Here is an 18,237-nt window from a genome sequence, read left to right as displayed (position 1 = left end):
TCTTGTGAAGAACCCCCACATAGGTGGAAAAATCTTCTGTGGTCTAGAAATGATCACAGCTGTGGCAACAGGAGCCATGTTCCTGTGATGAAGGGCTTCAACAAAATGCCCAATTTTCAGAAGTGAGGGGCCCTCCCACTAAAATCAGCAGAAGTGGCAGATGTTGGTGGTTCAACTCTTACAGAATTATTTATCACCATTTAAGGCATCCATACTTGAAATATTTTGCTTCAGGGTTATAAGGAAGTGATAACAAAGAGTGCCAGACAAAACATTTTGGCACTGCCTTTTTCCCCCCTGTGAATTAATATTTGGTTGAAATTTTGAAAGAATCTATTTTGAAAATATCACACAGATTCAGTAAAAAAATGCTGACATCACCAAATTCAATGATTTTGATATTTCAAGAAGAAGCATGTACATTTCCTGGTATTAAAGGCTATTTGTCTTTAAATTTCTTTAATATTAGTTTATAAGGCTTAAAAGTTGCTGCTCCATTTATTACTTCTGTAATGAGTGTCTGTGTGAGCAGAGAGTGGATAATTCTACCTGACTCTTTTTGGTATAATAAAGATGAATTGGACAGTCAGAATAAAAAGATGTTGCTCTCACAGGTAAGAAAAAAAAGTCCTACTGATTAATTAGCACCAATTAATTAATATTTATTAGTAAAAAACTTTAAGAAAATAGAAACATTTTTTTTGCCTTTTGCTAAAGGATATATTTGAAGAGAGAGATTGAAAAAAGCAGTGTGAGGACAAGAAGAGCAGCCCGGGGAAGAGAACAGTGAAGTTTATAAATGAAGATTTTTTGTGTGTTTTCAAAACAAACAAAAACCCCAAATAAAACCCAAAGCTTTTATTTAAAGACAGAATGAAAAAATAAGTTAATAGTTTGTTCAGAGAGATGAAAGTTTATATAGGTCAATACACTGGAGTGAACAGTGAAATGGGGATCTTTTGCTGTCAGAAGAGCGAGTCACAAACATGCCCAGAAGAGTTTGTAACTTCTTCCCAGTTGGTTTAAAAGCTTTTCAGTAAAACAGCAGAGAACACAGAGGCAGGTACAGAACAGCACTGTCCTTCATGGCAGACGGGTTGGAAACGTCTGGGGGAGCAGCACTGCTCACTCACTGATCTTCTGGGAGAAAGGAGAATCTCAGCTCAGGGCAAGCAAAACATACAAACAGCCAGGCTCCAAAAATGCATGGTAAATGCAGAATGCACCAGAGAGAGGAACTGAAGCACATGCACACAAAAATCCTGCTTTGTCCTGCACTCTAATCCCCAGTTAATTTCTTAGGTCGCTGTACATGAATAATTACTTGCATTTGTGTGGGGTTTTTTTGCCTTTTACTAACTTAGTAAACATGGTACCAATCTTAATGTTTTGGAATAAAAAAATCAAGGTGGTGGAAATAACAGACATGTTTTACCTTACATTTTGAGAATTATTTTGCTCTGCCACTTAGCTCCACTTTGGCTGTGTTTTGGTTAAAATATTTTCTATGGGTGAAAATATCCAATATTAATCCAGTGGCATGCTGTTATTTTTGAAGCTTGCATTGAGTTGGGATGTCACAGCTGAAATACAGCCCGTGGTCACCATGGACATTGTCACATGTGCACAGGAGGCTGATGCTGGGAGGATGCTGACCAGGAAATTGTGTCCCAGCTCTGCCACGAGCTGTGTGACCTTGGCCATGACACCTACTCCAGTTATGGCATCATCTGACTGCAAAACACATTTAGCAACCTGTCCCTCTGTGAAAGCAGGTAAGCTGTGACCCAGAGCAGAGCTCTTCCAGTTTGACTTCAGCATTCAGAACAGAGTTTTTCTTTTTTCCCTTGCTTACATGCAGTAACACAGCTCCACACTGCATTAGAAGTGTCATGCTTTGCTTTTTTGTGTACAAGAATATGTGAAAAAAGTCCAGTTTCTGTTGTCTTTTATGGGAGGGTATTTTCACCCACAAACCTTGGAGCCATGCCTATTTCATTCAGGTTTCTGAATTAAAATAAAGATTTGGAGACCAGATTTGAAAACTTGGCCTTAGAAAAAGTCACTTTCCAATAAAAATAAAGGAATTCAGGGAGAAACACAAACTATGTTCAGATTTCCAGGGTTTGTAAAGTTCACATATGGGGGTATTTGATGATGGTCAAACACAGTTTGATTTCAAGAAATACTGTTTAAAGATTATGCACAAGTGCATGTGGTATTTAGGATCATGTGAGTGTACACACCAGCATTTCTTTGTTAATGAAGACTTGAAGTGCATAATTTTAGAAGATCACAGGAGTGGTAAGAATGCAAGAGCAATTCAAGTCTTCTCAATCTTGAAAGAGCTGAGTTTCTATGATATTAGATCAAACAGAAAAATCTATGTTAAGAACATTTTTATGACAATGATTCACTCAAATAAACTTAAGATTTCTTTTACCGACCGATCTTTTTTTTTTTCTAAAATAGTATTTAATATCTGAAGTTATAAAAAATATTTGTAGTCCTGAAAATTATTTTTATTGTCTATTTTATGTACTATTCATGCCTCTTTCAGGAATTTATAAAGAAGCATGAGTCATACGGCACTCATTTACTCTTGGCTTGTGGCCATCCTCAATATATATTTTGATTTTTTTCAAGCCATTCACAGGTACATACACGTGAAAATATTGTGTCAAGTCCCAAGCTCACAGTTAGCACAGCATACATTGTTCATTGAGATATTTACAAAGTTTTAGAGCACATAAAATTGTGCATTATTTTGTACCAAAATTTAAACGTTAACATACGCTTGGTTGCATATATAGAAACAAGTTACAATAAAAATCTCAACAAAGACAACCAGTAAACAGCCAAATTGCTATGTACAAACAAGGCAGGAAGCAATTAAACACTGCCTCGCACATTTCACTTAAATTACTTTTTCTCGGAGGGGAAAAAACAAACAACCCCTCTTCCCCTCCCCCAGGTCCCCAATAACCCTATTAAGTCTTTGTGTTTATCAGCAAAATGACTGGAACTCCCATTGCATTCAGAAGGGGATTCATTTGCATAAAATGGGAGAGAAATGTGGTCCCTGTTAGAAGGAGCAATAGTGAATTCTGCAGTGAGGGCGTCCCCAGCACAGCTGGTGTCACACAGTGTGCTGTGCTCACTCTCTGAGCCCGGCTCCAGCCATCCCTGTCACCTCCAGGGGAATATTCTGGGATCAAATGCCTTTTGTCTTCCTTGCACACATCATTTTTCACACCAACATAAATGTTCTTTCCACTGGTCCAGGTCTCAGGTGACACAGAACTGTGCCTCAGGGTGTGCTGGTCTGTGCATGGTCTGTACCTGACCCAGCTTTAGTGAAACTACTGATTTACACTGCTGCAAAAGAACCTGGAGTGAGGCTCAAGGACAAGACTGTGCCCAAATGGACCTTTACATAAAGTAAACCACAAAACTCTGTGCATTCAGCTTCAAATCTGCTCAATAATTACTACAGTTCACAGTAATAAGGTGGATTAGTGCCACAGCAACTTCTCCAGTGTCAGATCAGAAACTTCTCCAATGTCAGATCAGAAACTGACCAGTTTCACATTGCTTTTCCAAGAAAGAAAATGAAAATAACAATAAACATAAAAAGTTTGTTCCTAGTTTTTTGAAAAGCTACGGGTGTTTTTCTGTAGCCTAGTGACAGCCAAGCTTAGTAACACTTCCCCTGTTATGGGCTGACTGGTGTAAGGGCTGAATCTTGCCCAGGATGCTGTGCTGTGAAAAGACTGAGGAAGGCATTCCAGCCTGGCTCTATTGACCCCAAAACCCAGGCTGAGAACAAGCTCCTGGCTCAGAGCTGACAGACACCAGCACTGAGTACAGGTGACTCTGAGCTGGTGGGATCGCTCCTGGCTCAGAGCTGACAGACACCAGCACTGAGCAGAGGTGACTCTGAGCTGGTGGGATCTCTCCAGCATCAGCAATGATGGATGGGCACCTCCAGAGCCTGATCAGATCAAGGTGACACCTCCTGGCTCTGCAGAAATGTCTGAGCCAAAGGAGGGCTCTGGGGGCTGCTCTAGGATGGGTGCCCTGCTGGCCAGTCCCTGCTGCCAGCTCCAGTGTGCCAGGGTCCCCCTTGGGGAATGCTGCCCTGCCTTTCTGCAAAGAACATATGGGGCCAACAGCCCCCTTCTCACTTCTGGGCATCATTCAGCCTCATGAATTCCACTTCATGTGATCAAAAGATAAGTTATACTTACAAATAAAGCATTCTAGGGTTTTTATTATGGGTTTTTTTGTTGTGGAAAAATCAGAGACCCAACCCAATGAAATCTCCATTGTCTGAAAATTCAGGGCCTGTTTACTGAAAATAGTTTTTGCTGATGGCAAAGTTCAACACCTTAGAGAAATTCAGAGTAAGTTCCCAAACTGTGTACCCTATTTTCAAATACACTATACCTTTGTTGTTTGTAAGGCTGTATTGAAATTTTACATAACAGTCACGTGCCATGCATTTAAACACCTTAAAAGAGTTGACCAGCAACTTAATGCATTTCTTTATACAATTGAGAATTTAAAGATGCACTGTCTCTTTCCAAAACACATGAATGATCAGGATAAAATATTCCATCTCCCCTCTCCCCCTTTAATGTCTATATTTAAAAGCATTATTTTAAAGATTTCTTTGTCTTAGTATGTAAAAAAAAAAAAAAAAAAAACCCAAATTTTTAATTAGTCTCTAAAACAAAGTAAAAAATACAAGAGTATTTAAGGAAATAAATGCTTTAGCCACAAGTGCCTTTAGACAAACTGTCCATTTGCTGACTGCCTTTCTGTGCATGCAAGAAATTTTGAATATAAACCTTGCAGTTTACCTATCTCACTTCCTACCAGCAGAAACAGGTAAATTTGAGACCACTAAACAGGGAGATGTGGTCCACATTTTTTCTTCTTCCTGTGGAGTCATTAATATTAAAGCACTGTATTCTTTTCTAGCCAGTCCAAGTCATGGCTAGAAATAGGAGGGACTGGGTTCAGACCAGGAGAAAATATAATCCCTGAAAAATGCAGGACAAAAGTTCTGGTGCCAGATGGATGAGTAAGAGAGACCCAGAAGTTGCAAAGCCCAAGTACCCTTTAGAGAGGAGAGCTTCAAGTGATGCAAAGAGAGCACAGGCACCTTTGAATGAATGTCTGCTGGCCACTGGAGCTGGTGTGGTGCAGGCTCTGAGCCCTGGCACTGCCCAGCACTCTGCAAGAACTCTTGGAGGGGCACTCGAGCTCAGCCTGGAGAAAGGGCTCCCAGTAATTAAAGGCCTTGATTCCTAATTTTAATTTGATTCTGGACTGTGAGCCTTTATTCAGCTCTACTCAGAAGAGTCACTGGTGGAGCCACTCTGTGGGGTGGGACTAAAAATACTGTGCTGTGCATTTTCCAGGATTATTTTCAATTGCTGAAGTTGCTTGTGAAATGTGTGTGTGATGTTCCTAAGAGAAATGCAGAAGAATTGTGATTTGTATTATGGCAGTACTTGAAAGGCACTGCTTTCTACTATTTATTTATCTCTGGGTGTTCACTACTGTTCTTTCAAGGACACCCAAAATTGGTAGGGATAGCACTTTTGAACAAAGAACATGTATTTTTACCTGAAGATGAGTCAGTGCTTTATAGCCAGAAGTATTTAAACGCAGAACTATCAGTTAGTAATTTGACTAATAAAGTTTGTGAAAGAACCTCAGTCTGGAGGTAATAGATCAAGGAAGCACATCCCATTGGCCATCACCTAAACACTACTTCCATAGCAAGGTTAAAACTAGGACAGGATAGATTTTGGCTGGTATTTGCACCCCCAGAGTCAAATTTCATCTCAGCACAGAAGATTATGATGAAGTCAAGGCCTTCCTTCAGGTAGAGAATCCAGTCCTTTATGAACTACATGACTGCTTCTGGAAAGGTCCAGCAGCAGGAGCAGACAAGAGATTGTTCCATCCTTATCTCAGCAGCAGTGTGTGCCTCCTCTGCTGGACGTTTTGCTACTTCTTGCCCTCATTGTCCCTGATGAGCCAAAGAAAAGTGAGATGGGTTTCATTTAGGAGCATCTTGTTTTATCTCATCACTTCCTGCAAAAACATAGGGCTCCAGTGTATGGTTATTTTGTTCTTTAATAGTTTTATGGCAGTTTTCTTTAGAGGCAAAACAGATTAGGGGAGCCCTGGCAAGGTCCTGAATACTGGAAAACGGTGTCAATTCTTTTGGTTCTGCTCAGGAGCAGTACATTGTTTGTCTCTCTCTGGTGAAAAGCCTTCTGCTCACAAACAGAATCTGAAGTACCCGGCTGTGAGTGGCCTCAGTGACAGTCAGGCTGTCCTGCTTGGCTCTGTGGTGAGTCAGGCATTCCCCATCCCCACTTCCATACAATGTGTGCCCTTCTAGCTGCAAATGGGCACTGCCACTGCTGCCTCCCCTGCATCTTCTCACCCACAGGAATTTTTGGTGTGGGTCTCATCCAAACCTTGTGGGAGTGAATGGAAGTCTTTCCATCCTCACTGTGGATCAGGGAATGAATGAGTATTTTTTGTCCAAGAAGTTAACTTCCTGCTCCCAAAAAGAGAAGTTGCAAATGTAAATCCCTTATAGAAAATTTTTGCCCTTCCTATCACTGCAACGACTCTTCTTGGCTTCCACATACTGACCAAGCATAAAATAGTGAATAACATTTATTTTTGAATTTATGGATTGAGTTCGCAGTGATTTTAATAGCACTGGGGTTATGGAAGTGCTATTTTAATAAGGACCACAGATCATGGGCCCAAATCCTTACCTTTACCTCAAGGACTTGTAAACTCAACTATTTAACTCAAATCTCTTTATTGGGGGCCTTAGAATGTATCCACCTGGAGGCTGGAAAACTGAAAGGTAGAAGGCTACACAAACACCGAGTGAGGGAATTTAACCAGCAGGAATGTGGCCTATAAAATTAAACTTCAAGAACTGTTTAAGAAAATTAAAGCTTGTGCAACAGCTGGGGTTTCTCTACACATTAGTTCATTTCTTAGTAACTTCAGTGTTAGGGTTCTTATTAATATAGATTTCATTTTTGAGATCATCTTCTGTAGTGCTTATTGTGGTTGCAAAGGACAAAATCCTGACTCACTGTAATTTGCCTTTACACAATACAGTAAGATCCCAACCTCGTTATCACATTAGGATTTATTTGGGGCCCAAAGAAAAAAAAAAATCTTACACTGAAACTTTATCCCAAACTTTCCTAATCTGAATTGAAGAATATCCCAGCTTCAGACATGGTGATCAAATACCCCTGGAGTTTATGGTGAATATTCAGGAATAAAAATAGGGGTGTTTCTTTCCAATGGGTGTGTGACAGTGATGCCAACACAACAAAATGTGCTCTTGTTTGGTGGGGAAAAGAAAAACTTTGCTTCAATCTCACATATACCCTGCATATTATTTGTCTAGAACCTGACCTCGTTCTGCCTGTTCTTGACCTCAAAGGTTCATCTCCTGAGCTTTTAAAATAACTTGTTGCTTAAATAATTTGAAATCTAAGCTCCTGAAAAAACAATTGTGATAATTATGTCAGGCTCTGACAGCATTCAGAGATGGTGTTGATTACATTTTCTATACATTGAAAGAATTTTCATTTCTTTAAGTGGTTAGAAACTCTGGGTTATCTGTTTTACTAGACCCATTAGTATTTCAGCTATATCCAACCTAAATTCATTCAAGAGAAGCTGAAAAGTAAAAAAAAAAAATTGCAGGAGGTGGTGGGAGACAAGTTAATAGACCTTTAGGACACAGTCCTAACATAAGGTCACCAAGGATGTTACAACTTCTGATAACTTGCAGGCAGAACCACTCATGCTTAAAATTTTGCATGCTCAGAGAAACATGGAAATGAAGAGACCTGCAAAACCTGATACTCAATTGCACATTGTTATGTGGTGACTGTTATGAGTCTACCTGCAAAGCTGCAGAGGCCAGTGACAATAATGCTCACTTCATGACAGATACCTCTGTGAGACCAGAAATCTGGTGATGAAGTCAAAAGATTAGGATTCCTTAGAGTGGCACAAGCTGCCATTTCAGGAGTTGGATTTTCACCAGTGGTTTTGAAAGTATGGCCTTGTGATCACAATGCTCATATCTCGTGTGGAGTGAGGGGAAGCAGTGCAGGATTCTGGGGTTAAAGGGTGCTGCTGAAAACTTCTGGGACAGCAGAACTCGACTGCTCCTCTGGCCCTGTGATCTGTTGCATAGCACTGTGCACATCTGTGTGTTCTACAGCCTCCGTGCTCATCGCCCAGGACCTGCCCTCTCCATCCAGAAATGTTTCATAAGGCTCCACATGTATCCTGTGGACATCGGGCCTTGGCTCCTCATACCTGCCTTTGCCATCCTCTGGAAGGCTGGATGCATGAGGTACAAAGGTGCCCCGAGACCCATCGATGGGGATGGTCACCTGCTCGCTGGAGGTAGGTTCTTGAGCCAGGTCTGGGGATCTCATCAGGTGCTGGGTGTAGACACCCTCTGACAGAGAGCCCGCCTGCGTCTCGCTGTGCACGCGCAGCCAGCGGTGCTGCCGGCTGAAGTAGTTGTAATGCTGGTGTTTCCCCAACTTTTTTTTCCCTAAAAAGCCCAGTGGCTGCTTGGAGCTGGAGGACTTGTCCGTGCTTTTCGGTGTAAGCCCTGATATTGTCAGACTGCTCATCTGCTCCGTGCAACAGTCAGCACTGGTGTCCGGGGCACCACACTCTGTCAGGCCTTCCCTCAGCGCCAGGCAGGGCTTCAGGTCGTGGGCTTGGAGCACGTTGGGTGCGCTGCCACCCAGGCCACTGCCAGCCTGCTGGGAGATGTCCTGGGACGAGGAGTAAATCAGGTCCAATTCCCTTGGGCTCAAGGCATCGCTGGAGTCGTAGTCGCTGTCGGTGGGGAGGAACACCTCGGAGCAGCCTTCTTCATCCGAGCAGGGCTGGGAGTCTGCAAGGAGAGCTGGTTAACACTCACAGGACAAGCTCAGCAGAGACATGTCATTTATGTGGGTTTTGTCCTGATTTTAAATCGCCAGTGCTGGAAATGTATGTGTGCTTCCTCTGTGAAATTGCCACAGGCTGAGGTGACAGCAAAGGCAGTCAGGGAGGATTTGTCAGGGAGGAGTCAGAGATGTGTTAGACAGGTAGTGGCAGAATTAGGAAAACCAGAAGGAATTAATTTATTATATTAAAGATGGGGAAAAAATTGAATTTGAATTGGGATTAAGTTCTGAGAGGATCTGTTTTCTTTTCTCTTGCTTTCACTAAATTTCATAGACATGGAGATTTGTGAGAGAGAAAATCTCTAATCCAGTTTCTGTTTTTATTAAAGATGTCAGTTAAGTTACTCTAGATTTGTATCTCTGTAATGGTGAGCAGTGTGCAACTATAAGTGTGGTAAGAGGCTCAAGGCACAACATGGATGTTGATAAATAAAAACTGCCCTTTTGGCCATCAGGTGCATTATGTGTTCAAATCCAAAACAGACACACAGAATTCAAATGCGAATTTGTGGACCAAATCTCACACTGACACTGAAATTGCTGCTGTCTTTGGGCTTGAGAAGGATCAATAAGATAATAAATAGTGGCATGTGTGATAGAATAGATTGATGCTCCATTGCCATGGACAGTTTATCTTAGATTCCAGGAATTAAACATCGATTTTATACAGTGCTGACTGCTCACTTGGAGCTTGTGTAAATTGCCACAGAGCCCAATATTAATGAATCCAGGGTGTGCAGGACAAGATAAAACTGCAGTTTGCACTGTACCAGAGCCAAGGATTATTCTGTATTCATGGTCTGTGATACAGGGGAAAAACAGCTCAGGGAGGGGTGCTGAGAAAGAACACCATTGTGTCATGGAGTGAAGCAAAGCACAAGCCTCTTCAGGCTTCTTTTCTTTTAACCTCATGAAATCTAATCAGAATAGATTTATTAATTTTCCTTAACTGTATAAAACTGTCAATTTGAAAAAAACAACAAATTATTATTACTATAATGGTCATGGCAGTTGTTTAATGCAGCATCTGTTGCTTTTGTTTCTGCTGTTTCACTTACTTGTTGGTTAAAGACATCTCAGCAGAATGATGGTTTATTTTTTCCTCCAAAGCCCTTATTCTGTTAGCAAAATGGGTGTTGCTGTTTCATTTGCTGCATCTTTATTTCCTGTGATCCATTTCTTTCATCAGTTTAATTTTCTGGCTGTGCAGTGAAGTAATAATGGTCAGTGAGGTGGGTACTTATTTGTGTGATTTGTGTAATTCAAAATGCTTCTCTAAAACACTGAAAACTCTGACAGGTGTGTGAAAACAGCTGTTAAACTGGACAATTGGCACTAAAATTTGCTCTATCAAAACAAAGCAAGAGGGGCATGAGAAATAATTGCGGCAAAACAGAGGAAAACTGAAAGCCTGGAAAGAAAATGGCTGTAATACCTGAGATACAGAAGGTGGCAAATGGAAAATCTGGAAAAATTGAGTTAGATTCTGGCAAATTAATGAAAACTGTGGGGAAGAATAATAGATACATGAGTGATTAGAATGGGTCAGCAGCTTTTGCTAAGAACTCGTCTCATGAGTCAAACAAAACTCTGAATGTGTGCACAATAAATGCACAGCCATTGTCAGAGCTCTGCAGGGCTTGTGATAATGTTCTTTAGCATGGGCTCTGCAGCTGAAATTGGGACAGAGAGAAAGCTCCCTCCATATGAAAGAGCAGATTGTTGGTGTAGGCAAAAAAATGAAGCAGTCAGCTTCCACCATGGATGGATTTTACTGGAATTCTGGACATCATGGAGAAGCCAGTGATAGCACTTGTCCCTTCCAACCTGTGCATTAAATGATCTGGAACAGTGAGGTGACAAAGTTGGCTGATGATGAGCAGTTATTCTGAGTAGCTGAAAGTAAAAAATGATTGTAAAGATTACAGGAGGATCTCAGTATACTGAGTGGCAAATGATTGATAAAATGATTGTTAAAATACCTTGACAGGTATGGGAAAATTTTACTCCTTTTATGAAAGGACATACAAAACCTGTTTTAATTAAAAGTGAGTTCAAAGAGTGCTTGGTAAAAAAAGAAAAGTTCTCTTACCACTCACAGCTTTTCTCCTCTGGATTCTAGGCTCAGGAGAAGGGGGAGGTGAAGGAAGACAATCTAGATGTGAAGAGGTGGAGCTCATTTTCTTTTGAGAGTGTTCTTCTGAAAGATCCACAAGCTTCTTTATGGGCAGGCCTGCTGCTGGCTGCTTGTATCTTGCATACTGCAGTGCTTCTGTGATCCATCTCATGTCCCTCCAGATCTCATCAATTTGCTGTGAGGAAAACAATAGTGACAAAATACAGTTAAGTATGAGTATTAATTCTACTTAAGTGTTACTTTTTCAAGTGCAAGTCTGTAGTCACTGCTAAGAGAGAGCAGCATGATCCCCCAAAAGAACATTCAGATTGAGGAGGTCTGAACTGATTTTGGTTAAGAGGTACCTCAGTTAAGAATGTGTAGTTAGGAGGGGTGAATCCAGACCTAAAATCTAACATGGGGAGAAAATGAAAATAGTATTTTGATGGAGTAAAAATATGATCAGTTTATAGCACACCTGGAAGTTGGTTTGATTCTGCACTGGAGAAAAAGTGAGAGATCTGGAGCATCTTTGCAAACCCAGGTCAAAGCAATTGCTCAGGTCAGACCTAGTGTTTATCAAAGAACATACACATGTGCAGATACATAAATGGAGGACAGAAGCACAGCTATGAGCCAAACTGCAGTTTTCCCTTACCATTTTAGTCTCCATACATTTTAAAAGTATAAATCTACCCAGAAGCAGTTGTAAGACATGCCTTTTGATGGCAATAAGAGACAAGTGCCTAAATCAATAGCAGGACGTAGGTTAAGTATCTCTGCAGAGAGGAAAGATGCTGTTTAGTGTGGGTCTGAAGAGTGTTTTGATAATGGAACACTTTCAACATCTTTCAACATCATCTTCAAGCCATTCAAGATCTTTGATGGCTGAGCAAATGTTGCAACCATCAAATGAGAGTAGCTGTGAGTAAATGCCCTCCTGCTGCAACGTCCTTTCTAGAATTTCCCTTGCACTTTTCCTACAGTGAATGTCAAGTGAGCCTTCCTATTAATACTGCAATGTTTGAGGGAAGCTGCCTTGCAGTTACACAAGCTACATTCTGCAAGAATGCAGTGAGAGTTCAGTCAGTAATGGAGAGGCAAAAGTGAGGGGTGCTCTGTGCAGTGACAATTGTCTGCTGGGGAGTGCCAGAGGGATCAGAGAGCCAGAGGGATCAGAGAGCCTGCTGACTGATATTTGAAGGCAACTTCTCTTAGCTGGAGATGCTTCACAAAATGCATATTCAAAGTGTGAAAGTTTCTCCCCAGGGATGCTGCAGATGCCAGATTTGCTGGGGTAGTTCCTGATGAGCTGTGTTGGAGGCAGGATAGCTGGGCAGCTGGATCTTGGTTTTGACCTAGTATGGCCATTTTTATGTAAAGGTGAAATCCCGACTCCAATGATGTCAGTGCAAGCCTTGCCACTGAGTTAATATGAGCTAAGAATATACATCAATAAGAATAGCAAATGGTTCAGAGATTAATTCATAATCCTGCATAATTTCAAGACTTCAGTGTAGCTCCATGAAGAGAATTCCAGTTAGCAAACATCTCACCTATTTGATTTTAGAGATTTTATACATCCTTTCTGTGATCCTCCTTCAACCCCCAACAAGAACCATCCTGCATGCAGTTTATTAAAATGCAAATCCTGTTGGGTTTCTCCCAGGGCATTGTAATGAACGGTGGTTCTTTTAAAATTTAGGAACATTTGAAGCATTACATGATATGAATTACAGCTTAACTTCAGTTTTAGTTTCAGGGTCTGAAACTAGACTAGGTAGATTTCTTTCCTTTCTCTGTAACATTCTGGTAAAGACTCCAAGTACCTTACATTCTGGCTGGGGTTTTTTTCAATAATTTTTACTTTTCAGTTGCCCTCTGACTCCTTTTCATAACTGCATTTATATAGACTCCCTTGCTCTTTACAATGTTTGGTTTGTGTAGTGACTTCAACACTGTCTTAGATCTGGGATCACACAAATGCTCTTGTGGTTTCGTGGTCACCACTGAAGATTGTGGTATGTGGTAGGCAGAGATATTTTTGCCAATAGGTGGAATGCAGCTGGTTTTCATTTGAGAGGAAACCTGACAAGCCTAATACACTGTCACAATAATTCAGCACAAAACACTGAAGTTTAAAATGTTCTCCCATATTTTCCCAGCATAGATATGTGACTCAGACACTTTGGAGAAGAGGAACACAGAACTGTCTATACAGTACCTGCATATTAATATAAAAATGCTTGGGTTTTATGTGAAGGGTAAAAATTTTCCAAATTCTCCTGCAGACTGCAAGAAAGCTAGATTTTCTGAGTGTGAGAATGGGGTGTCTGAGGGTGGGAGTACAATGGATCTTCCCTCTCTGCCCTGCTGCAGGTTGCCCAAAGCTCCAAGTGGACAAGGCAAAGGGGGTCTGCATGCAGAACAAAGAGAAATAGAAATAGAAATATGATCCTTTTGTTCTATGGAGGGCTAAACATCTTGTCAATGGGATAGTGTCTTGGCCCCTATTCCAACAGAAGATAACTTGAATATTAAGAATATAGAGCTGTAAAGTTATTTGCATCTCTCAGATCAACCATGCCCATAGATATACTCTGCAAAAGTAACGAGCTTTATCTATAAATAACCAATTATCAAAATCATTTGCAAAAGGACAAGATTTACTGTGCTGTGCAATGGAGTGTAGTTCAAAGAGCCCTGAGTTGAGTAGGTAAAGTCTTGATTTGGGAGCAGTAGAGGAAAATCAGGATGAAGGACAGAGAATAAGCAAATTGGACAAGTGTGGTAACAGTGGGGATCCTCCTGCACTGGAGGACTGAAGCAGGGCCACTGCATGGTGCTGGCCAGGCTCACAACTGCTTTTGGGACCAGCTTGACATCTGAAATGCAGAGCTGTGTTCCTGAGTGTGATATTGTTGGTGGAGATTGTCTCCACAACCTAGTCTGAATTTTCATTTTAATTTTTTTAATTGCCAAATTATTGTGGTGAAAAATGTCCCCAGTTCATACAGACAAAGAAAAACTCTTACACAAATGAATGCCCAGACATGGTGCTAGCTTACCTCACGTTAGATGGGAGGGAGTTTTACAAGCAGACTGACACATTTCTTTATAACAGTCTAGTATAACTGTCATTTGATTTTACCCATAAAAATCCTTCTATAAAAGCAACAACTAAGGAAAGCATGTTCTGGGTTTGAATTTCATAAAAACAGAATTGCACTTTTGATACAACTGCTCTTTTTATGATGTCTGTGAATAATTCTCCATTTAGATTTCAAATTACAGCCCCATGCAATTTTTAAGAAAGCCACCTTAAAATCTCCTTGGAATAGTCAGAAACAGACTATTACCTGTATGTAGTCTATAACTTGCTGGTGTCTTTGTTTGGCTGCAGCGACTTCACTGTCTGAAATTGCTTCCCTCAGGGACTGCTGGGTTTTCAGAGAGTCCAGCTCTATGACAGCAGAAAGGCGGCAATACAGGCTTATAAATTTTTCCTTGTAACAGCAAAAATGAGCTGTGAAAAGACCAAGTGCAAAGGAAAATTGTTACATTCTGGTTATGAAATATGAAATCCTTAGCTTTCAGAACACAAATTTTATTAAATATAGTAACTAACTCTGGATGGATTTCTTTAAGCTAGAAATGAATAATACAGGCTTCAGTTCTCCTCTCATTTACACTGGATTTACTCAGTAGCTTCACTGATTTCAAAAGAGTCATTTCTAATTACATCTAAGTGAAGGGATAATCAGGTCCTTAGTATGCAGCTCCAGAGGCTATCTTGCCTTTGATAGCTTTAATCAGAAAGGCTATTTCTGAGGCTTTTATAGCTCATCATTTCTTTTATCAAGAAAGTAGTGACATGGCTGGAAAATGAAACTCATATTTAATTTTTTTCTTAAATTGAGTGTTTCAGAATGAAACAGTTAAAAAAATTTGAAGGCTGATAACTTTCTCCTGGGCTGTGCTGACTTCTTAAATCAGAAACTTTGATGTAAATGACTCTGCAGGAAGGCATTGCACTGTTATCACAATTTTGGAGAAATAATTAAAACTCTTTTAGGTGTTACCACACATCATCCTCTGAACTCTCCTGCAGAAGGGTAACACAGAAAGTTGAGACATGACCTCTTGCTTTGTGTAATTTGACTTTGGAGCAGCACAGAACTATCCTCTTTACCAGAGGTAACAGAGACCGCATAGCTACAGTGCCATGGAGCTTTGCAAATGTCAATTTATCCAGCGTGTTAAAGATACATTATTCCAGGACCTGCCACTGCTCAGGCAAAACTGAGCAGTTACCTCTCCAAATGGCAGGGCAGACTTGCTGAGGGAGAGCAGGTTTTCAGAAATACTTCCCCATTCATTGGTGCTGCAGTAAATGCAAACATACAGCATGATCCTGTTAGAGCAGCGAGTGCCAGTGGGATTTACTGCTGCTGCTCCCCTGGACTGGGACAGGGAATTTTTCAGGGTGTTCCAGGTGTAAAATGCATATATTCTTGTCTTAAAAAATATTTTAAAAAAGAAATGAAAACAGTGTCCCGTGTCTACTTATCCCTTACAAACATGATTAGAATAATTGAGAAGAGTTTGTTCAACTGAGAGATCCAATTACAGAAACATTTTTAGCATTAACAATAAAGGCCTAATCTTAACACAGACATCTCACAAAAAAAGAGTGAAAGAATGAATTCTACCTTCTGGTTTCAGCAATGCCTAGATATTGCAGGGATCCAGTGTGAATAGTGTGTGGTCTTCCAGTACATATGCCATATGTGGTGGACTCTTGAGTGAATTACAGCTGCGGTTTCGGCTCCAGTGCTGAAGTTTCGAGCCTTTGTGGTTTTAAGTCAGACCCTTTAATGTTACTTTAACAAATGTTACTTCAACGTAGTCTTTTGTGGTTATGCAATTATATAGTTGGTAGCCACCAGCTAATGGGGAATGGAAGCTTCTAATATTTGAGATGTGAATCACAGTCACTTTATAGAACATCAGGGATACATATATAATAAGTCATATTGAAATGTCATCTGCCTTTGGCCTCAGGATTGCTTACTTAAAAAAATACTCAAAAGTAAAATTCAGCTTTCCATACTGTTTTCTCTACTATGAACTGTTTTCCCACTGCAGCAACATTGCAGAACAGAGAGGGTTGCACCAGGAATGCCTTTTGGGAGGTGGCTCTGTCGCATGTTTGGTGGCACCACACCATCCCATGCAGGCTGTGTCCCTGAAATGAGAGGCACTCCTGCCCCTGGCCTGTGTTCCACCTAAGGAGAATCCAATAGCCTGCACTAGCCTCCTCTAGTGAGGAGATTAATTGCATCAGAGATTAATATGCTCTGTGCATTAATTTGCATAGCAGGGCAGCAGGCCCCTCTCACCAGGAGAAATGATGTGCTCCATACTCAGAGGCCAACAGGCTTCAGGGTGGCACATCAGAAGATAAAAGTCTGGCTCTAGGGCACTGCAGCCACGGCCATGTGACCCAAAGCACTGAGCTAACTCTTACATTAGCTGTCCTTTGAAGGGGTAACTTTTCCTTGGCAGAGTACACCATGTATTGTGTGGCTGTTCCACTCATAATTGTGTGGCAGCTCAGCTGGCATCTGTCCTCCCACAGGCAGCAGAAACCCCCAGAGCTGTCACAGAACCACGGTGGGCTGTGGCTCATGTGCCATAAATCCAGTGCTGTTGCAAATCCCTGATCCAAATGAAATTTGTGTTGCTGGGTGATGGTAGGTCATGGATGAGTAGTGACTGCAGAAACACAGGCAAGGCAAGACACTCCATGAATATCTAACCTCCTGCATAAATGATTTGTGCAGCACTGGGCTCTGATAGGAAGGTAATGGTGTCACATAAACATCTGAGAGGGACATCACTGGGACACAGCTGCCACTGAAGCCTTCCCTGCAGTGGCTCCTGGTGCACTGACTCCATCAGTTTTGGCTCATATCTTTCTCTCTTCTTCAAGGCAGAGGAAAGAAAGATCCCAGTTTTACAGGCCAGAAGGAAACAGAGCAGACTGATATGTAAGGCTCAGCAGCCCCCACATTTTAATATTCTTTCTAAAAAGAACTGTTAAGTCTTTATGAGCTGCTTTTATGTGGAACTTTTTCTTTTCTCTGTAGACCAAAGAAGAAGAAATGAGAAATAGAGGACCTTGAAGCTAAAGCATCTTATGTCTTCTGTGAAACAGCTGGAAAACTCTGTTTTGGGGAATTCTTGCCCAGTCAGCAATGCAGTGGAAGAAGAGAGCTGAATCTGCTACAGCAGAAGATGTGCTCTCCAAAGAAAGAGATTCAAATCCAGTGCTTGGGCATTTTTCACAACAGGCTTTTGCTGCACCACAGCAATAGTTCAGTCTCCTGCATTTTTCCAGGTATCAAAGGGAAAAAGATGCCCCTCATGTGGGAAAATCTATTCAGACCTTTCACAAAGCTGTGAAGGAGTCAGACCTTGAGTAGGACCATCTGTAATCAGGATCTGCATAAAACCCCATTACAGAACCAGCAATTATCCTTGTGACAACTCAGAGAGATGCTTTTTGCATCTCCTGTCACACTCCAGCCTTGCTGTGTCATGTTCAACATCTCTTGGTTCTGATTTTTAAAGAACATCATCTTGCAAAGCAGCTTATAGACCCATAGTGGATGACTGTGGGCCTTGCTGTCTGCTCTGCATTTCAATAACGATGGCTACAGTGCATGCTTTAACTGCCCTGCTCCCTCTGTAACTTGTACACCGTTCTAGGGAGTGTTGTTGCCAAAGCCATCATGTGATTTATTGACTCTCCACTGGGACAAGGGGGAAAACAGATACAACTTTGTGATTTTATTATAAGGAGACTGGGTTAATATTTCTAGGTGAAGCAAGCTACTATACCAAGTTCAAACATCTGAAGAGGGAGGTTAAGAAATCCTGAGTGTGGGGTGTAAGGATTATTCTGTCCTGGGGCAGTGCAGACGTCGTCTGAGGCGGGGAGCAGGAGAAGAAAGGAGACATTGTGACCCAGTTCCAACACCTCCTGTGTGTACAGACGGAAGTGCTTAGCCT

The 18,237-nt window shown here is 41.2% G+C and overlaps 1 protein-coding gene across 4 annotated transcripts in view; it reads right to left on the bottom strand.

The window, feature by feature from the left end:
• Positions 1–843: 843 nt before the first annotated feature.
• The window catches only part of ANKFN1 (ankyrin repeat and fibronectin type III domain containing 1), a 107,073-nt gene continuing 89,679 nt past the window's right edge, over positions 844–18,237 (bottom strand). For 3 of the 4 annotated variants that reach the window (XM_026795532.2, XM_074554858.1, XM_074554859.1), the window contains 4 exons: positions 18,067–18,235; positions 14,520–14,686; positions 11,137–11,356; positions 844–8,989 (listed from right to left, as the gene is read on the bottom strand). In XM_026795532.2, coding sequence (XP_026651333.2) covers positions 8,196–8,989; positions 11,137–11,356; positions 14,520–14,686; positions 18,067–18,235 — 1,350 coding nt within the window. In that variant the 3' untranslated portion in view covers positions 844–8,195. The other variant, XM_074554860.1, reaches the window with a different exon arrangement.

Source organism: Zonotrichia albicollis, chromosome 19, assembly GCF_047830755.1.
Source record: "Zonotrichia albicollis isolate bZonAlb1 chromosome 19, bZonAlb1.hap1, whole genome shotgun sequence".
NCBI lineage: Eukaryota > Metazoa > Chordata > Aves > Passeriformes > Passerellidae > Zonotrichia > Zonotrichia albicollis.
The sequence above is the reverse complement of the archived record's forward strand: the minus strand, read 5'-3'. Positions and strand labels throughout refer to the sequence as shown.